The sequence below is a fragment of the Ornithorhynchus anatinus genome, chromosome 5 (genome assembly GCF_004115215.2).
Source record: "Ornithorhynchus anatinus isolate Pmale09 chromosome 5, mOrnAna1.pri.v4, whole genome shotgun sequence".
NCBI lineage: Eukaryota > Metazoa > Chordata > Mammalia > Monotremata > Ornithorhynchidae > Ornithorhynchus > Ornithorhynchus anatinus.
Window position 1 is genome coordinate 33310716 of NC_041732.1, and position 21031 is coordinate 33331746.

A 21031-nucleotide genomic window follows, 5' to 3' on the forward strand; every position below is an offset into this window, starting at 1 on the left:
CCCCTCACTTCAGCATTGGTGCACTAGACTCTGTAAAAATTTTTCAATCACGCTTTTTTTTTTTTTTTTTTTAAACTCGAGTCAATATAAACCTTGTTCAAAATGTTATGAAAAAATGTACATGTTTATACAAGGCAGGTGGCGGCGGGGCGCCGGGGTTCCCCTCCCCGGTCGGCCCCTGGGGCGGGGAGAGGGGCCGGATGACGTCCCGCCCGCGCTGCTCCCCGCCCGTCCGCCCTCCCTCTCCCCCCCCCGCCCCCCACCCGGGAACCAGCAGCGTCCCGCCCCTCGGTGAGCGCTGACCCCCTCTTCCCCCGGCCCCGGGGGAGGGAGCCGCCGCCCCGTCCCCCGTCCCCCCCCCCCCCCCCCCCCCCGGGCAGGAGCGCGCCGGGGGTCGGCCGCGCCCCTCTCCCTTCCTCTCCCTCAGAACGGTCGGTTCACCCCTCCGGGCCCGGCCCGAGGGACGCTGCTCTGTACAGGTCCGGTCCGGGGAGGTGTCAGCTCATCATGTCGTTGCTGTTCACGCCGTACGTGGAGTTCTTCATCGAGTCGTTCACTTCCCGCCGGAACGCCGACAGGTTCTGCGTGAACCTGCACGGGACGGAGAGACGGGTTGGGGGGAGGGGCTCGCGTCGGTCCGCGGGCGTCCCCGGCTCCCGCCCCCGACCTGATCCGTCCCGGGGGCCGCTCCGGGCCCCCGTCGCTCTTCGAGGGAAGAAACCCCCCGGAGTCACTGGTCCCACGGGGCGGGCCCGTTTCCGGGGACGCTCCCGCACGGCGACGCGCTTTCCTCCGGGGCCCGCGGCGGCTGCCCGAGCTCTCCCGCCCGTGCGGGACGGCGGCAGCGCCGGCACGGGGGCCGGGGCGGGGCGGGTGGGGAGGGGAACTCCGAGGGGCCTGAGCCAACGGGCGGCCCGACTGGGAAGAGGCCGGCGCTGACCGGAACCGGCCCTCCGGGCTCCGCCCGGGGCTCTCCAAGCCTTCGGCCGAGTGACCCGAAACCTCGGGGAGGTCCTAGGGCCGACCGGGTCTCGCGGATCCTCGGCGGCAGCCCGGGACCCGAATCCCGGGGCGCGCGTCGAGTCCGGCGGCCGCTTCCTTCCTTGCCCGACGTCGGGCGGCCCGACGGTGCCGCCGCCCGACGCGAGACGGCCCACCGCCCCGCAGCCTCCGAGGCGAGGGGGATTCTCCCGGGCCGGGCCGCGCCCGAGTCTCACAGCTGACCTTCTCACCCGGTCGTACCGTAGCCTAGTCCTACGGGACGTCTGAGGGAAAACTGAGAGTCGCGGGGTCTTTGCCATTCCGGGACCCGCAGGTGGCCGCTCACCCGGACGTCGCCAACCGGAGAGGGCCTGCGCCCGGCCCGATCCGTCTGGCCCCGGAGTCCCCGGCTGACACGAGAGCCGGGTGAGCTCTTGGCCGCGCTTTCCTCGGTCCTGGCTCCCGGCCCAAGGGCCGCAGCGGCCCCTCTCCGGGGAACCTCCGGTTTAAAGAGGTGACTCGGGGGCGGCCGATAATCGTACATCCCTCTCCCCTCCCTGGGCAGGAAGTGGTGCCGGCAGGGGCGGCGCGGCCCTCGTCGACGGCGCGCGGCCCGGGAGTCGGAAGGACCTGGGTTCTAATCCCGGCTCCGTCGCCTGCCGGCCGTGAGACCGCGGGCAAGCCGCTTCGCTGGCTCGGTTCCTTCGCCTGTAAAACGGGGACCAGAACCGCGGACCCCGCGTGGGACGCGCACGGCGAGGCCAACCCGATCGTCTGCTATCTACCCCGGCGCTCGGTACGGTGCCTGGCACGCGGTAAGCACTTAACGTATGCCTCGATGATCGTCACTGCGAGGATGGCTCCCGCAAAAACTACACGGCGATGAAAACCGAGGGAGAAGAGCCCGAGAGCCGGCCGGAGTGAGCGCAACGGCGTTCGGGGTGCTTCTCCCGGACTGTTCGGAGGCCTCTTTTGCCCAGCGTGGGTAACTGACCCCGGGACCTCTCGCAGCCCCCGACCCATCGGCGGCAGCCGAGGGGGGCCGGGAGACTTCTCTACAGAGCCCTCTTCGGCTCTCGGCTTTCCTCGTTCCACCCGAGGGCCCGGGTTCGCAATGCAACGCGGAAGGCGGAAGCCACCGCAGAGGGCCGTCGGACATACGGACGGAGCCCTCCGGCGGCAAAACGCCGCACGGTCCGTTCTGTTGCGGTGTACTCTCCCCGGCGCTCGGTACGGCGCTCCGCACACGCAGTAGGCGTTCGGTAAACACCATCAATCGAGCGGGCGGAGGTCACTTCTCAGCCGCGGCAGGGAGTAGTCACCCCCGACTAAAGATGAGAAAGTTAAGGGCCGGGTGAGATTCGGATCACCGACCTCCCGACCCGCAGGCTCGGGTTAAACGCGTCGCGCCGGGCCGCCCCCGTGTCTCGTGGCCTCCGGTTGACCGCCGCGGCGGACGCTCGTCCGCGAGCCCGCGCCGAACCGCGCGACCCGGGCGGGGCACCGCCACGGGACCCGGCACGGAGGTGCCACCCGAAGGTCTCCTCTGCCGTCAGCGGGGCGGGGGTCCGGCTTGGTTAGGGAGCGTGCTCGGGGCCGGCCCCGTGCCTCCGGAGGAGGGCTTCCCGCGATCAGAGGACGCCAGCTGTCCCAGGCGAGCTCAGGAGGCCCCCCTCCCGCCCCGGCACTCACCTGTCTCTGTTTTTCGTCAAGAGGTTCCGTTCGATGCCTTCCATCAGGTTCTCGAAGCACAGATGCATGGCCTGCTGCTTCTCCGGCGGCTGGCTGTTCACTATACTGTTTCTCAAGTCTGAGAAATACTGGAGAGGAAGGGAGAAAGGAGGGCGTCACCGTCCTTTAAGCGGGTCACCCTTAAAGGGGGGCCGGGAGCCCCGGGCGGGTCTCGCCGGGTCTCTCGAGCCCCTGGGGGAAGGGGCCGGGCGCACCTACCTTTTCATTAAGCAATATCAAGCCAAGGAGGGGTCGGGACATGGACCACTGGTTCCTACAGTCCTCGAAGATTATGATGTTCAGCACCGTCGACAGCATCTGTGAACGGCAAGACCCGACAGGTCGACATCCCGATCCGCAGCCCGACCGAGGCGGCGAGGGGCACGGGCCGGCCCGGAAGAGCCGTGACGCAGGGGCACGGATCCGTCTTTATCCCGAGCTGGGTGGCGAGGCTTCAGAACGTTGGCCCTCGCCCCTCCCGGTGGGGCTGGGCCATCTCCCCCGCCTTGCCTTTTGCACAACCGGGAGACGCGAGGGCCGGCGTTCCGTCGCTTCAAAAACCGCCGGCAGATTCGGAGAGGTTTCCCAATTCGGGGGGGCGACCTGTCTCCCCAGGCAGTTAGAGCCGGTCCCTTCCTGCGTGCGTGAGGTCGGGGGGGGGGGGGGGCGGGGGGACGGGTCCCGTCCCCTGCCCAAAGATGGAGGCCGGGGAAGGGCCGGGACTCCGGGCTTCCACCCACCCCACACTCTTCCTCACCCCCGACCTCAACGTCCCGCTCCCGTTTTGACTTCTGGCTCTGGGAGGATCCGGCCCGGTCCATGACATCACCGCATCACTCTGGGTGGCCGGGGTAACGTACGGGATGTCGCGCGCGTACAGGTCGACTTTTTATTTTTCTTCAATTTCCCGCTCTGGGAAGGGCCCCTTCAGCCTAGGGCTCGGGGTGATAACTGACCCGCCTGCTCCTACCCTGGGGTCGGCCCGGCCGCCAGGGTGGCCGGACAAAGGCCGAGCAGGCCGGCCCTTCATCGCGCGGCCTTCCTCCTCGTCTCCCGCGCGGCCACCACGGGTAGCCGCCTCCGCTCTGCCGAGGGCCCTCCCCGCCGCGCCCGCTCGCTCACCTGCTGGATCATCTCCGGATGCTGCTGCATGATGTGCAGGAAACGGTCGCTCTCCTGGCTCAGGGGCGTCGTCCGCTTTTTGGTGCTCCGCGATAGCTGCTTGAAGAGGTATGTCACAATGTGGTCCAGGCAGGAGCAGCAGCCCGTGCACACCATGGTGTCTGGGAGAGCAGGGAGACGGGGGTGGAGTGGAGTCTGGGGACCCAGACGCGGGGGGCCGGGGACCCCCGTCGGCCCTTCTCGTCTCGGGCCTAACCCGGTGCTTAGTACGCGGTGATCTTTTAAATTGATAGCAAAATTATTCTACTTATTTGTTAAGCTGGTGGGCAGGGAACGGGCCAACGCCAACATTATACTCTCCCAAATGTTTCGTACGGTGCTCCGCGCACAGTGAGCGCCCCCAAAATAGCGCCGGATGATCGCTCTCATTATTGACGACGTCCTCGGCAATGCTGTTGCGCTTGACGAGCCCCTGCTGTTTTTGAGCGCTTTACTACCGAGCGGGCTAAGGCAGAGTTTTGCCCTCGTGAAAGGGACGTCCTTTCCGCCGCAGCACCGCCCTTCAGAGGTATGAGCCTACGCAGGCTCGACTGGACCGTTCTACACATTTCCCAGAAGGGGAAGCTTCCCTACAGCATGGAAACGGAATGCTTTGAAGCTGGGGAGAAAGGACTCGGGTCACCTGGATTTCTGGGTCTGTCTCGCTCCCTCCTGGCTCTCCGTCTCCACGGCCCTACGACCCAACCAAACACCCCCCCCCCCCCCCGGGGGGACTCGAGGCTGGTGGGCCCGGCCCGGCGGCTAGTTTAGGAGGGAGCCCCTCGAGGGACACGGTCCTCGTCTAATGCCCGGTTGTGCGGTCTTTCCTAGAGCCCGGTATGGTGCTCTGCCCACGGTAAGTGCTCGATGATTACAAATGATTGACCGACCACCACCGGGAATCCCCAGAATATAAGCCCAGTCGATTTCACCGGAGAAAGGGCCGGTCCTCCCTCGGGCCCTTTCACGGAGAGGCCCTCCGTGGACACCTCGGTGTCGGCAGTGAGCAACGGACCCCGACCCGACTGGTCTCCTGGGCTGATCCGGAGGTTACGATCATGACCCCTCAACTGCCGATGCCACGGACTTGATCTCCTCCCTCCCTTTAAGGATCCCGGAGGGGATTCGCCGGAGCGCCGATCCGGCTGGGGGCCGTGGGACCCGCGCTGCCCGGCCGGCTTATCTCTGACTTTGACAGGACGGGGCCTCCCGAGGTCACTCCCGCTGGCAGGAGGGTTGGCCCGGGCAGCGCTTTAGAACGATCCTCACATAAAAGATAAGCCTGGTTGGGGGAGGAGGCTCTGGAATTCTTACCTAGTGCAGTGAGTCCTTCAGAAATGGAGGAGAGAATATACATGATGACATGGGGCTCCAGGCTGGCGATAAAGTTCATGTGGTCCTGGGTGAGGACTTCCAGTAAGGAATAATACGACTGGCTGAGCTTGGGGTAATCCTACGGGAGAGGAGGGGAAAGAGGAGAAGATGAAGACTCTAAGCTTGTTACGGGCAGGGAATACGTCCGCTAATTCCGTTGTACTATACTCTCCCAAGTTCGTAGTACAGTACTCTGCACATAGTTAAGCGCTCAAATTTGACCGGTTGACTGACTGACGGACCCGACGGGCACTTTGGACCCCACTGGGTGGGCAGGGCGGTGAGTACAACGGGGCAACCCGGAGGCTGGGCAACAGGAAGCGTCGTTAGCCAATACCTCTGTTTGCACAAACCCCCCCATTTCAGGAACACAAAACAGATCATAGGGAATTTTTTTAAATTCCAGATTTGAAAATGACTAGCCTGGAATCCATTTTCTGCCCCTAAAACCCGCAAAAACGAAAGCAGAAAAAAACAACAACCTACCCCCAAACCAGTAGCCCTGCCTCCGAGTGGGAGAAAAGCTTCGGTCTCTTTGCCAGAGCCTTGGGGAGGGATTGTTTGGAGAGAAGGGTACAAGCACGCCCGCCCTGGGGTGTCCTGCTGATGGAGGGCTGAAGCGCTAGCTTCCTGGCTTGCCTGGCCCCTTGAGTCGTCTCAGTGCCTCTCACTGTGCGGTTCCTCAGATACTCCGGGCTCTTTGAACTTTGTGGCCTAGGATCCCCCTCGTCTCTTATTGTCCCCCATTCCTCCCCAAAGACGGGAAATCAGGGGGAGCAGGTGCGGAGGTCCTCTCTAACACGAACCCCAGCAGAAGCAGGGAGAGAACCGCCAGCTGAGCGGACACCCGACCGCGACCCCAGATGGACGAACCGCCCGACCGTGACTCAGGAGCAGAGTGAACCGGCTTGGGCAGATGGGACCGTTTCCTGTCCCATCAGAAAGTTTCTGAACTTTCGGAAGCCAGATCTAGAGGTGGGGAGCGGGGGAAGAAAATAAAAAAAAAAAATCCACGCCTGCGAAAACACCCGTGACACATCCGAGGAAAAGAAAACCCCCCAACTCCTAACCTGGGAGGAGGGTACGGTTGGAAGGCAGGAGGTTCCCTATCTGGCCCCGGACTCACCAGGAGATCACTGTGAGGGATGGAGAGGAGCAGCTTGATGAAGGTCTGCAGGGCGTTGTCCAGGGCGTCATCTCCGTAGAGGCGGAAGACCCCGAAGTTGACATAGCTCCCGCTGAGTGCGGCCTTCAACATGGAGAAGCAGATGGAGATGCCCTTGAGTTTCAGTGCGTAGACTTGATCCTTTGGGACCTCTCCTAGTGTCAGGATGCGATTGCCTGGGACCACACACAGGTACGTGAGCTTTTTGACAAAGGAGCCGGACCACTCTTCCCCCTTACTGCCCCCAGAGAAAGACAAGGTGGGGAAACCCCCAAATCCACCCGGCTGTGGAGACGCGAATACCGGCTAAGGAGAGCCTCGGCGTGTAGATTTGGGCGGGGCAGACTAATGGAGACCGGGCAATCCGTTGGCCACTTTGGTTTGAAACGCACTGACCCTCTTTCAAAGGCGGGTCCTCTTTCCACCATTTTGGCCCCTGGCCACCCGTACTGTATTAAACTAGGGCCTCTGGCTGTGACCTGGCCTTAAGGCTACGACTGACGTCCCTTAATGGTTCAAGGATCTCCTCTCCCTTCTGTCCCCCTCTACCCATCCGTCCCTCGGGCCGCCAATGACACTCAACCCAGAGGCAGCCTGAATCTTTCCTACTTGAAGATGGATGGGACACCCACTCCTCCGGCTCTCGATTCGTTCCCGAGACCCGAGGGAACCCCGGGCCTGCTCCTCCGTGTCGATTCCGTTCCGAGGGAGGGCCAACGGGAGTTCAAGCGGCCCGCGACAACGCCAGCCTGGGAACCCTCTCCAGAAACGGCCCCTCCCCTCCGGATCACCAGAGTGCAATTTTACTGGGGAGGTGAAGGAGGCCTAAAGAACCTACCGTATGTAGTTATCATCTTGCTGGTCTCCCGGAAGAGCAAGATCCCGTTAGGGGAGGAAACGTCAAACTGTAGTCGCTGGGACCTGAAAAGAGGACACGTGTGAGAAAACGACCAATGGGTGGGATGAAGACAGTGGTGGCTCGGGAGTAGGTGTCGGGCTACAGCTGAATACTGGGTCCCAGGACCCTGACCCGGGGTTTGGAAAGACAGACAAGTCAACGTCCTTACTAAAGACGGATGCCAGAATTGCCTTTTTTTAGCCAAACGGAAAGTAGCTTCTAAGGAAATCAAGAAATTCTTGACTTTTTTTTAGACTTCTGACTTCTTGACCTGGTCATAGTCATTTCCATTTCAGTAAATCAAGAATTTCTAATTTGGCCTTATCCTCCAGAGGTCTTCCCGCTTTAGAGAAGTTTTGTCATAGTGGGTGTTTTCAATGTAGGTTTTGCTTAGAAAAGATTGGGGAGGGGGGACGTCGGGCCACCAACGCAAGCCTGCTTGGGTTGCATCGCGTGATTTTCTGGGTCCCTTAACACCTCGCCGACACCCAACTGTTGACAAGTGACTACCGACCCCCTTGGCGGCCTTCTGTGAGCCGGGGGGACAGAATTAACGTAGCCCCAAGGAACCCTGTATAATGTTCGGTGTCTTTTCTGCTGGGCTTGGAGAAGATAATTAAGTATAGAGTTTTGGAGGTCTCTTGGCCAGCTCCGGGGAGACGAGAGTTCACCCGGACATCATTTACAGTCAGCAAACTGCTTTCTCTGAGCCAATCACCTGGCACGTCCATCTCCCCTATTAAAGTGGTCTCCCGCCCATAGAGGTTCTGGGGCAAGCAAGATCTCTCCTGCCACTTTCGAGAACTTTAAACCCGCATCTCCATCTCCTCCTAGTTCTCCCCGAGCCCGGGTCCGAAGGTAATCTCTTCGCCTCGGGGTGCAGCGACCCCGAGGCGGCTTACGCTTCCCCGTTCATTTCTCTCCGGGCCACCCGGGGCGTTGAGTGCTTAAGAGATGGTCTTTCTTCAGCTGCAGAAGACAGTGCTCTCCTAGGCATCCCGGACGCTAGGAATACCGGCACTCACAGCTATGGAGCTACGTGGAACGCTGGCCTCGACCAATTCCCTCTTGCCCCTTCCTAAGGCTGGGGACCCGCTAAGCTCCCCCGGGAACCCTCCCTCACCAGCTTACCTGTTGTGGACTAGCTCGGCCATCAGCTTCAGCACCGGCGTGGTACAGGCCGGGTCGTGGTACCACAGTTCGATAGCCCGCTGCAGGATCGGCATGTAGGACGGGTAGCTGTACGGAGGAAGCTAAGGCAACTCTGTTCTTTGAGACCCGGGGTTTAAAATAATTTTGGAGCAACCACGAGGACCAGCTGACGGCCCGCAAATCTCTAATCTCCAGACTCCTTCGGCGAGGCTGGGTCAAAAAGCCAAGCTAGCGGACCCTACCTGTCTAGAGAGTCGGCACCTCGGCTTGAAGACGACCCTGCTGATGGCAGGACTGAATCCATGCCTGTAGGGGGTCACCGAGACACTTTCCTAGGGTTTACTCTACCGGAGCTGCGGGCGATCACCTCATTTAGTCGATCACAAGCATCTGATCGTATTTTTACTCGATTCCGCACAAGACCTTTCTTCTAAGGACCCCACAGTACAGCACCATCGTCGTAACAGTAATAATAACTATTACGACGTTAGTTGGTTCTTCCTATATGCCAAGGACTGTGCTCAGATAGATATAAGATCAGACCCAGGCCCTGTCCCCGACGGGGACTCACAATCTAAGGGGGAACGGGCAGTTTATGCCCATTTTTCAGATGAGGGAACTGAGGCACGGGGGGGGGGGGTGGGGAGAGACAGGACGCCCTGTATTCTATTGATCCCAGTAATTGGTGAATCGAGGGCAAGGAGAGAGGGGGAGCTGGGTTTTTTTTTTTTTTTGGAGGAGCAGAATCAGAGTCAACTCTTGAGACGTTTTCCCTGTTCTGCTCTGAGAAAAATTCCAGAAAATTAGCTCTAACTTTTAAAAAACAAATGAAAATCCTCCTCCCCCTACTTACTTCACCGCCACCCAGGTACTTCATTATCATGACTGCTTTCAAATCTCAGCAGCCATTACACCCTAAGGCCAACACGGCCTTAAAAAATGGCATCAGTCCCCACGGTCGTCGGGTGTCTGTAACTTACTCCACTTCACAATCCATAACTATAACAGTCACTGCGGGTTGTTAAGCGCTTACTACGTGAGGACCACTCTTCTGAGCGCTGGGGCAGGTAGAATTCGATCATTCGATCGTATTTATTCGGCGCTTACTGTGTGCGGAGCACTGTACCAAGCGCTTGGGAGAGTACAATAGAAGATCATCAGGTGGGAAGCAGAATACCATCGATTTACGAAAAGACTGCTTGTCAAGGGGATGGATTCGGGTTTATTCCCTTGGGTTTCTGAGTTTGGTGCAAGCCAATTGGAAGCTCCTGAGGAGATCCCCCCCCGCAACCCCGCGACCAACCCCACTGTGATCCCAGTACGCTGGATTTGCGCAAAACCGGGCTCCCCCACATCTCCTCCCGTGACGTGGGCGTCTACTGCCGTCCCGCGGTCGGACATTCCACGTCTCCACCTCTCCCCTCGTCTGTAAAGCCTAACCTTACCCCACCGAGGAAACCAGCCCCCCCCCCCCGGCTAAATCCTCCCCCGACAAGTTCCTTTCCGGTTCAGGATACATCCACTCAAACAACATCATGAAGCTCGTCTTGGCGTTGAAGGCGAAGGCTATTCCTCTCAGGTCTCTCACTAGGCCCACCAGGGTTCGCTGTAGCAGAAGGCAGAAACACAGTCCAGTGAGGGACCGGCAGAAAACAGACTTCCAAGCATTCCGTCCCCCAAGCTCGCCAACGTTTTCCCTCGTGCTCTAGAGGGGGGACTTGGTCCGCGAGTTACTCTGATGTAGCGCCAGGGGGAGAGGAAGGAGAGGTGGGGAGGGGGCGGTCAATCTGGGACAGAGGTGATCCAGGGAATGGGGCGAGGAAAATTTTAATCAATCATTCACCGAGCGCTTATTGTGCGAAGAGCACTGTCCCGAGCGCTTGGGGAAGTACAATATACCCAAGTTGCAGACACGTTCCCCGCCCGCACCGAGACCTTACAATCTAGAGAGACAGACATTAATATTAAAAAAAAAATTACGGATAGGTACATAAGCGCTGTGGGGCTGAGGGCGGGGATTGCTTGATGCAAATCCAAGTTGCAAGGGCAACGTAGAAGGGAGTGGGAAAAGAGGAAATGAGGGTTTTAATTAGGGAAGGCCTCTTGGAGATGTGCCTTCGATAAGGCTTCGAAGGTGGGGAGAGTAACTGTCTGTAGGATGAGAAAGGCATAAACCACGTGTGTGACCCTTATAATTCACCTGCCTCAGAGGGAACAGGAAAACCACAGAGCCAGGAGACTCTCAATCTCCCAAATTAGGCAACGGCCCAATGCGACGACAGGTCACGAGATGCAAGTTTAATTGAATCCTCCCCTTCTGGTCTGGGATACCAGATTAGAAACCCCTCCAAGGGCAGGGAGATTGTCTTTTCCTTCTGCCAGCAATGCTCGATACATGCCGAGAAGGGGCAGGGCTGGGATGCCATCTCTAAGTACCCCTTTTGCATTCCCTACACTCCACATCCGACCGATCTCATCAATCAGTACCACTGTTCACTGTGTGCAGAGTCTGGGGGGGAATACGACCAAGTAGACTCGTAAAGCAGCCACGATCCCTCATAGAGTTTGCAGACTATCGCTAGGTGGAGGTTTATCCCTGGGCATTCCGGATTACCTATCAAAGCAAACATTCTCAGGCTGTTTCTCCGGCGCCACGTTTTAAGTGGATTCTAGGACACGGTCTCCGTTCGGGGCCGCTAGGGGCTCGGTGGCCGGGCTTGGCTCACGGAGCTGCCTGAATGCCACTGCGCCCGAAACCACCTCCGATCTGGAACCCTTGTGCAAGATCCAGGAGGCCTTGCGGTGGACGTTTCATATCGTCCTCCCCTAAAGGCTGGAAGGAGCTAGCTTTCTAGATTCCTCGCTGGGGGCGATGATGAAAACGAGGGCATTTTTGAAAGCCAGGTGGTCGCCCTGGCTCCGAGGAGCTCTCGCCGCTCAGCCTCGGGGACTCCCAGGACAGCTGGGTGCTAAGAAAGAGCCAGGGAGTCGTCGGCAGGATGCCGGACAGTGTTCTTTCGAACGAGATCTGGAAGTCATTAAGTGGTAAAGGAGATCTGGGTCTTGGACAGGGGAAGAGTGAGAGGGAATGCAGAAGAGAATATAATCAGGAAACGACAACCCTATGGCAGCAGCAATCACGTTTTAACTGAAGACCGGCGCCCGCAGGGGACGACGAGGGGGATTTTTACGGCCTTAATTCTTTCACATACTCGACTACGGGCCCTGAGGAAATCCGAGCGCAGGCCGTCCGTCTAATCGCTGCACGCAACAGACGGAGCCATCAGGTGACTGAGGGATGATCCCCAGTTTTTACAGGGCTGGACCAGCCCTCTCCGGATGGGGTGGGGTGGGGGTTGGGGGCATTCTCCCAGCAAACCCAGTCGATCGTCAGAGGGTAGACCCGACCCACTCACCTTCGCCTCCTGCTCATTGAAAGTATTAGTGCTAAACATCTGGGCGACGGTCTCGAACGCTGCTGTGAGAGGTAGCATGAACTGCTCGTACTGATCCTCGTCCTCCCCTGGAAGGGAAGCGATCGGGAGATGACCACCCTGACGACACAGGCTCGGTGACGCGGGGGGGGGGGGGGGGTGCCAGGACACAGGCTGGGGGTGGCAGGGGAGCGATCGAGAGCATGGGGCGGCGCTCAGAGAGAGGCCCCTCTCATCCCAGCAGGAGCTGGACTGACTACAGAATGTTACAGAGCGCAGGTAATAAGAGGTAAATAAGACCAACGCCCACTCCCAAACCCTCTATGAGAACAGGCTTGCACAAACATCGTGGATTAGAGGGCGGCTTCACAAGCCTGCCCTCCGGGTTTAGAAAACGACAGCGGGGCCGCCAGCCCTTCCCTCCCGACGGAGCCCCTGGCCGTTCCGGACGGCTCCGACCGCCGAAAGAGCACGCAACCGAGAAGCGGCGGGGCCTAGCGGAGCGAGCACGGGCCTGGGGAGTCGGCTGGACCTGGGTCCTAACCCCGGCTCCGCCGCTCGTCCGCAGGGCGACCCCGGGCAAGTACTTCGCTTCTCCGTGCTGCAGTCTCCTCAACGGTAAGACGGGGATACCTCTTCTCCCTCCTCCGTGGGGGGACGGGGGCTGTGTCCAACCCCGAACCCGTACCTCCCCCGGAGCTTAGGACGGTGTCAGACGCGGAGTAAGCGCTTTACAAATACCGTTAAAAAACGGGACGCGCCCGGGGAAACTCCTCACGAGCCCAGAGCCCCCCCGGAGCGTAGGAAAGGAGGGCCGGGTTGCGTTCCCAGCCCTCGGGATGAGGTGCAGTACCTAAATCCACCATGAGAAGTCGGCCCAGTGCCGTGTAGAACGTCGTCCGACACCGCATGTCCGACAGGTTGGACTGATTGTTAATGCCCAAGAAGGAAAAGTGCTCACTCTGGAGACGAGAAAGAACAGGTCGTAAGGATGAGATGCACAGGTCAGAAAGGACGAGGAGGATGGGGCCCGCCCCCGCTTTAAAAAAAAAAAAAAAAAAAGTTGACCACCGCAGTCCGTCCTCGCAAAAAGCCTGGGGGCCCAGCTGCGTGTAACCGCAGAGCGACGAGAAGACACTAAAGGACAACACCGGCGGATCGTGGATCGCTTTCAAGTTACCCCAGAGATCTGCTCTCACCACGGCGCCGGTCCCCGCCCGGGTTTATTTAAAAAACGACAACAGCGTTTTGAGAGTGGGGACTGCGGTGGGAGGACTGACGGAATACTTCCCTCTTGCTGACGCCGGCGGCCCCGGGGAGCCCAACTCCGCCAGTGTGGCACACTGACGGCCCGGGCGGCTTCACTGGGGAGGAGAAAACGCAGGAGCGACACTCACCGTGTGATTGTTCAGCATGAACTGTACTGCGCTGAGTTTCACCAGTTTCCTCACACTACTATACGTAGAGGCCGGAAGAGGGGACCGTCAAGGAAAGGGCAGTTCGAACCGACGGTCCCGAAGCATCGCACGCCTCGAGAACGTGAAAAGGTTGCCGCCGACCGACGCCGGAAGCCATTCGGCATTCCCGTTCAGTCGCGGGCCAGGAAGCGTCGCCAGCCCCGTCACGACTACCCATTCTACGAGTCCCAGAAAAGTGATCACTCTGGGAAACCCCGGTGGACCGTATGCCCCTGGAGGGCAGGCATCTTTTGTTCCCGGTATACTCCTGTAGTCCCCCAAATGCTTCATACGGGGCTCTCCCGCCAGTCGGCCAACCACTCAACGCTCGACCGGAAGGTGGAGAAGGCTCACGACTGCCCCACGGATAAACATTAAAGATTCAAAGGGCACAGAGGGGTGATTCCCCCGAACGGGCTCACGCGGTGGAAGTTAACCGTCGAGGTTCCCAACCCGGGTCCGATACAAACCGACCGAGTCACAGGATCTTCCTTTTACTATCGGTCACTACAATTTTGGGTCACGGGAGTGGGGGGGGTGGGCCATGAGGTGGCCACACGGGCCGCTTCTAGAGAGCGGGTGCTTGGAAACGGCGCGGAGAAACCCGTGACGCACCGCTGGGGTTGTGGTTTGGCTTTCAGAGGCTGGAACCGCTCCTGTATGTGTGTGGGTGTTATCTCCGGCACCCGGGAGAACCAGAAATCCTTAAACGGACCACGCCACCGCACCGGGGGGTGGATGGAGTGGGGGGCCGGGCCGGGAGGGGACGGGTCCCCGTTCTGCCACGCTCGGGGCAGCCTAGGAAAAGGATATCCGATGGAAAGGTCATTGAGAAGCTGTAGTGTCTTGGAGGTGATGGGTTCACAGCGGCCCCAGTACTTCAGGTTGGTGATGCTGAAGGAAGAGAGGAAAACACAAGAGAGAGATTTTTTTTTTTTTTAACTTCCCCCGCTGCCTGGGGAGAGAGGCGAGGGGAAGAAGGGGGAGGGAGGGACGGGGAGCGGGATATCGTCCATCAAGTCACCCAACAGCTCTTCCACCAATTCACAGACATCACAATGACAAAATACGGGGATAAAAATCACTGTACTTACATTTGGTTGGCTAGAAAATTATCCTTCAGATAATCTTCACTACTTGGTTCCAAAGCTACACTGGCCCATACCCAGGCCCTTGGAAATCTGGGTACTCCAGGGCTGATTTCTGCAGCAAGGGTAAGAGATTTCTGCGGCAGTGACAACATGCAGACGTCTGCAATTCTGCACCTGCGCCATCGACTGTCAGCTGCAGAATTCTAGTAGCCCTTGCTTCCGGCTTCCTAGCCGGGAGGGTCGTTTCGACCTATTCGTTTGTTCGTCTGCTTTTTTGGTTTTCTCTTCGGAAAGACCAGCGTGTGGTGTGAGGCGGGTGGAAGGAGGCAAACCGCCACCAGATTCCTGGAACCTGCCACCCTCCAAGCAGCCCTGGGTGTGAGGCCTGGCCGGTCCACTGACTGACTGACGGCGGGCTTTAACCTCAGAGTTTCGGGAGCCCCGTCGGCACGAAACCGCTTATCTTCAACCCCACGAGAAAGGCCAAATAGGAGGCCCAAGTGCGGGGAGGATTCTGACGATGGTGCTCGTTTTCAGACGATGGGTGCTGGTCAGCGGGGGAAGGCGCGGGAAGGGGGAGGACGGGAGGGAGCCCGTTTTAGAACGCATCCATCCCTCGTGGGGTTCTCCGGACTCAGAACCAGCCCGCCGTGAGGTCCCCGGGGTGGGCCCGCCGGGCACCAACGCAGACGGAAAACGGGCTGGTCTGCACCGTCGAGAAGGAGAAATCCAGTTTGGTCCCGCCGCTGACGGGGGGGTTTCGCAGCTGCGCCCTTCGGGGGCCAGGGTGAGATTCCACAGTGGGTGGATTAAGTTCCCTCCCTCCGAGAACTCTGGAACGCTCTGGGGCCGGGCCACAGCTCTAAACGCACCCTCGCCACACACTCAAGATACACAGTTCTCTCTGATGCAAACCGCCGAGGCGGAAAGACCGAGATCTTCGCGGTACGTCACCAAGAGCTCGACTCGACTATTACGAGAGCAGTCGCTGGGCTCTTGCCGCTAGCCCGCTCGAATACTTACATCTTCCCGATGAAGACGCTCAGAACCATGGTCTCGTCATTCAAGCCCAGGACCTCGGAGAGGCGGCGGTAGAGCTGTCGCGGGAAGGAAGATGGGTGAGACCGAGTGCGGGTCAGGGAGAGTCGCACCCGGCGACGCTTTTCTCCACTGTTTCACGGTGGTGGGGCGGGGAAGGAGACGCAAGACGGCCAATGATGGTGGGGAATTTGGGGGCGGGGCACGCCACGTTCGATACGATACACCGGGCCCCTCCCTCGTGCTTAAAGAAGTGGAAGTCACCGTCTCTGGCTCTGACACGATCCCTTAAATCTATGGCAGAAATGTGACTTATTTTACTAAGGGACTGAACTCTTTCCAATCGCCAGTTCTTTCAAAAATGTCCTCCCTGCATTTTGGGACTCAGTGTAAATGTCTCGGTCGGGTAAAACCAGCTGACTTGAAAAACGATTTGCCGAGCGTGCGCGGTGCCAGTGCGGCCGGCGGGATTCCCGGGATGCCCGGGCCCTCGACTCGGCATCTGGACGCACAGCCCCGAGACCCAAGAACGGGAGGTTGAAGCCACAGCGCCCGTTCCCGCAACCTCGACGTCGGCCGTCTGTCGTTCGGACTGCATCCGCTGCCAAAGCCACCGGGGAGCTGGGTTGAACGGGACGGGAGACTTACCTTGGAGGATTTCTGCACCTGATCCCCGATGTAGATTTTTCGGAACTGTTCGAAAAAGCTCAGCATGGCCAACTCCAGCTTCTCATTGCCGGCCTGAGCCAGGCGAGAGTCTGTTAGGTTCATCAGCTGGAGCACCCTAGAGGGAGGCGAGGGATGATTCTCTCAACAGCAGGACATCCTGGTCACTCCGGAAGATCGAACCCGCCCCCAAGGACCCTGCGCTAGCCTTCAGCTGCTTGCCTCCGTTCTCCATAATCTCCGACTCTGAGATCAACAGGAATTCAGAGTCCTTTCTATCCACTCCGGAGGCACCTCGGGTTAAGAGCGAATGTACGTAACTGGATTTCCCAATGCTTCCGACGGTAGACAACACCACTATCCTCCCTATCTCACAAGCCCGTGATTTTGGCATCATCCCCCCCGACTCATTTCTCTTATACAACCCGCCTACTCAATCAGTCAACAAATCTGGTCAGTTCTACCTTCACGACACTGGTTAAAATCCGCCCGTTCCTTGCCATCCAGTCGGCTACCATGTTAATCCACCCACTTACGCTGTCTTGCCTTGATGACTGCAACTGCCTCCTTGCCTCCTGCCTCTCCCCGCTCTAGTCCACAGTTCACCCTGCTGCCGGGATCATTTATTTTCAAAACAGCTATGTGCATGTCTCCCCGCTCTTCAAGAACCTCCAGTGGGTGCCCGTCCACCTCGGCATCTGACGGGAACGTCTTATCATTTGCTTTAAAGCAATCATCTCGCCCCTTCGTACCTAATCGCCTTGATCTCACACTACAGCCCAGTCCTCCCACTTTGTTCCTTTAGTACCAGCTTGCTTAGTGAGCTCCGCTATCATCCATCTTGCCATCGACCCCCTTTCCTATGTCCTCTCCGGTCTGGAATTCCCTCCCTTTCCGTCGAGGTCGGCTCACCACTCTCCCCAGCTTCAAAGTCTTAGTAAGGTCCCATCTCCTCCAAGGCGCCTCTCCCGACTAAGCTCTCTTTCCCCGACTCCCTTCTCCCTTCCGCGTCATCTACGCACTTGGATCCGTACCCTTTGGGTACCTGCTATTCACCCCGTCCTCAGCCCCACCATACTTTCGTACAGAGCCGTTATTTATCGCTACTGCATTCGTTACGCGCTTACTCTGTGCTGTATCAGTGTCTGTTTCCCTGCCTAGACTGCAAGCGTGTTGTGAGCAGGGAACATATCTACCACCTCCGCGGTTTCGTAGTCTCCCATGTGCTTAGCGCAGTGCTCTGCATATGGTAAGAGCGAGCAAATATCATTGATTGACTGATTCTGACCCATCCGGGTCTATTTCAATCTGGGAACGGGCAGTCCCGCCCTTCAAATCATCACTTAGTACAGTGTCTCACACACAGTAAGCGCTTTACCAATGCCGTAATTATCCATTATTATTATTACCATCATTCTCTCAGGCCCTGATTGGAAACAGAGCCCAAAGACCAAATCTACGCTGTCGTTTCTGTATTTTCAGCTTCTTGGCCAATCTGTTGTAAACGCTTCCCTGTCCTAGCAGTAGTCGGTTCCAAAAACCAGCGCAAACTAAAGATCGGGTTCCTCGATTTCATGGGCAACAGGCTTAACGCAGGCTCGTTTTCAGGAGGGGGAGGGGGAGGACGGAAATTCAGCAGACGAGGCATTTTCGTTTCAGGACACCTCAGTGAGATGGGCACACCACCCGCAGCACACTTACCGACAGACCAGCTCCCCATCCATCGCGTCTTGCTCATCAGTGCTGGCGAACGAAACTCGGCCGCCAATTACTGCTCCGATAATGTAAACCAACCACGTTAGCCGCCCTGGAACCGAGGGGAAAGTGTTACGGACTCCTCTCGCAGCGAGTAAGATCTTAGGAAGGATTACCGAACTCAGAGTTGGTTCTTTCCTTCCTTTTTAACAAGCTGCCCATACCAGTCAACATCTCCCGAACAGCAGAACATCGACAGTACGTCTACAGTATTAACCGTGTACCAGCACTCTACCAAGCACTTGGGAGAGTACAACCGAAGAAGACGTGATACTTGTCCACAAGGAGTTTACAATCTCACGGGGCAGACAGGGATGAAATAATATTTACCGAAAGAAGGAAATACTCAAATTGTACATTAAGTAAAACTACCGGTACAGAAATGCAACGAGATGGGATGAGATGATGGGCTTCAGGTTCTTCTTGGGTAAAATGGCGGTTCAATACCCGTTCTTTCTCCCCCTTAGACTCTGAGCCCCCATATGGATCAAAGACTGTGCCCGACCCGATTATCTTGTATCCATTCATTCAACAGTATTTATCGAGCGCTTACTATGTGCAGAGCCCTATACTAAGCGCTTGGAATGTACAAATCGGTAACAAATAGAGACAGTCCCTGCCCTCTGATGGGCTTTCAGTCTAATCGGGGGAGACGGACAGACAAGAACAATGGCAATAAACAGAAGCAAGGGGATCTACCACAGTGCTTGGCATAACGTAGGCACTTAAAAGACATCGTTATTAAGAATGTCCTCCCTTTACATGACCGGCAGGCGATCGGATACTCCCCAACCTTCAAAGCCTTATTATAAGCACATCTCCTCCAAGAGGCCCCCGACTAAGCCCTCGTTTCCCATTCCCCCCCGACTTCTGAGTCGTCCTTAAATTTAGATTTACTCCCTTTATTCACCCTTCCCTCAGCCCCACAGCACTTCGGTTCATATCTGTAACGTATTTATGCATACTAAATACTAAACTGTAGGCTCCCTGTGGGCAGGGGACGTATCTACCAAGTCTGTTAGGTTGCACTCTCCCAGGCACCGAGTACGGCGCTCTGCACACAGTAAGGGTTCAATAAATCCGACTGACTGACCGACGACGGCGATCAGTACTCTCCGCGTGGCTTCCCACGTGGGGTGGGCACTCACCTTCCTGCACCGCGATATCCATCGGGCTGGCACTGGCACTCTGGAGCAGCTCTTGGTACGACTGGGCCGACTGGTCGAACAGCTGCACGAGGAGCGCGCAGGTCTTCTCGTACTCGCAGCGGCCAATTGTAGAGAGCTGGTCCAACTGCTGCTGAACCAGGCCGGTGTCATCCAGGGGATCCTCCAGCCCGTCTCTGCACGGACGACAGGAAGGTGGCCCCTTGGCAACATGTTTTGTTTCAAAGATACGACTTCACAGAGGCCAGATTGGGTCCTTCAAGTAGCTAGGCCGCTTTTATGATGCGGTGACATTGGGTGGAGCCTCCCGGGAGCAGGGATCTCTCATTTAACTCTACTCGGGGGAAGAGCCTGTTGACCGGTCACCTGACTCTCCGTAGCCTAACCACGAAGCCAGTGGACTCCTGGACAAAGTCCGGCCCGGCTAATTGCACAGTGGCTCGCTATCCGTAAGGGCAGATTCGTTTCCCCCCCTTCAGGTTTCGTAATAATAATAATAATGTCATCTGTTAATCGCTTACTACGTGCCAGGCACTGAGCTAAGTCCTGAGGTTACAAACGAGCTAATCAGGTTGGACACAGTCCCTGTCCCACACAGGGCTAACAATCTTAATCCCCATTTTACAGATGAGGTCACTGAGGCCCAGAGAAGTGAAGTGACTTGCCCAAGGTCCCACAGCAGACAAGTAGCGGGGCCTGGATTAGAACCTATGACATTCCGGTTCCCAGGCCCGGGCTCTATCCACTACGCCATGCTGCTTCTTACCTCTACCAGAGGTTGCCCACCCAGGATATTTTCGGGGCTTCAGAAAGGAGAAGCAATACTCATCATCTCATCCCATCTGGTTGCACTTGCGTACGGGTAGTTTTACTTAACGTACAATTTGAGCATTTCCTTCTTGTGGTAAATATCACTGCATCCCTGTCCACCCCGTGAAGCAATGATAACAGAATTATAAGAGTGCTCAGAGTGTCAGGGTTTGAGGGGGACAGGACACCGGTTAGGTTCCGTTCTGTTGGGTATTTTTATGAGTTGATGAAGGGAGGCGTCGTACCTGAGGCCGGCTGAGTGGCAGGGGAGCCTGGAAGGAAAGAAGTGGGTGGGGCTGGGGGTGTGTGTGTGTGCATTTTAGGGGAAACACTTCAGGTAAAACCTTGATTCCACAGGGGTAGAGTTTCAAGGTCAGATCTTGGACTCATTTCGGCTAGTGACATCAAGAAGTCCTATTTTCACAGGAGAAATATTATCGTGACAGCTACCAGCACTTTGAACCGGGCAAGCTAAAAGACCGGGCAAGCTAAAAGACTCAGAGCCCAAAATGTGTCTTCCCCTGAGGGGCCGGGAGACAGCCCTCTGGAGGCTTCAGGGAATCTCTGGTTCCTAAACATTTGGCACAGAGCCGTACACACGAGAGCAGGGAGTCTAATCCAGCAAGTCACATCTTAAAAATACATACTCAGATAGCTAACTCTATTTCCTGTTTGGGGGTGGGAGGGAAGGGAGAAAAGAAAACAGGACAAATTTTCTTACGGGCACTACAGGGAATATGAGCTTTAAGTACGCTCAGAAAGTAGAAAACAGGCAGAGAGTCAAAGGCTTTATTAGACGGTACTTTTTTCTTTTAAAAAAAAGAAACCAAAACATTTCGAAACGTCCCCGACCAGTGATGATCTGGCCCACTGCCTCTGGCCTACTGACAAGACAGACGGGGGCATGGGCTAACACAGTAAACTAAGTGATCGACCATGTGGTATTTTTACGGTTTCTGGCAACTCTGGGAGCCAGTGGAGCTCGGGGTGAAATCTGAACCAAATGGGAGTGAATCAAACTCTTATCTAAAGATTAAGCACTCACTCCTCCAGGCGAACACTTTTGGTGTCTTCAACTTCCCCACCGCTGTCCCCGCTATCTCTATTTTACACACACTAGAGAGAAAATCCGTGGCAGGGAAACCTCAGCGG

The 21031-nt window shown here is 57.4% G+C and overlaps 1 protein-coding gene across 2 annotated transcripts in view; it reads right to left on the reverse strand.

Annotated features, from left to right (window-relative positions):
- Positions 1-375: 375 nt before the first annotated feature.
- Positions 376-21031, reverse strand: part of XPO7 (exportin 7) — a 90393-nt gene continuing 69737 nt past the window's right edge. For both annotated transcript variants that reach the window (XM_039912006.1, XM_039912005.1), the window contains exons 12-28: positions 19052-19245; positions 17850-17955; positions 16131-16266; positions 15468-15541; positions 14167-14247; positions 13294-13357; positions 12750-12858; positions 11879-11985; positions 9980-10068; positions 8442-8549; positions 7251-7333; positions 6374-6588; positions 5188-5326; positions 3835-3995; positions 2932-3030; positions 2674-2801; positions 376-591 (exon numbers count right to left, since the gene is read on the reverse strand). In XM_039912006.1, the coding sequence (XP_039767940.1) occupies positions 498-591; positions 2674-2801; positions 2932-3030; positions 3835-3995; positions 5188-5326; positions 6374-6588; positions 7251-7333; positions 8442-8549; positions 9980-10068; positions 11879-11985; positions 12750-12858; positions 13294-13357; positions 14167-14247; positions 15468-15541; positions 16131-16266; positions 17850-17955; positions 19052-19245 (1987 nt within the window). In that variant the 3' untranslated portion in view covers positions 376-497. The remainder of the gene's footprint in view (positions 592-2673; positions 2802-2931; positions 3031-3834; positions 3996-5187; positions 5327-6373; positions 6589-7250; positions 7334-8441; positions 8550-9979; positions 10069-11878; positions 11986-12749; positions 12859-13293; positions 13358-14166; positions 14248-15467; positions 15542-16130; positions 16267-17849; positions 17956-19051; positions 19246-21031) is intronic.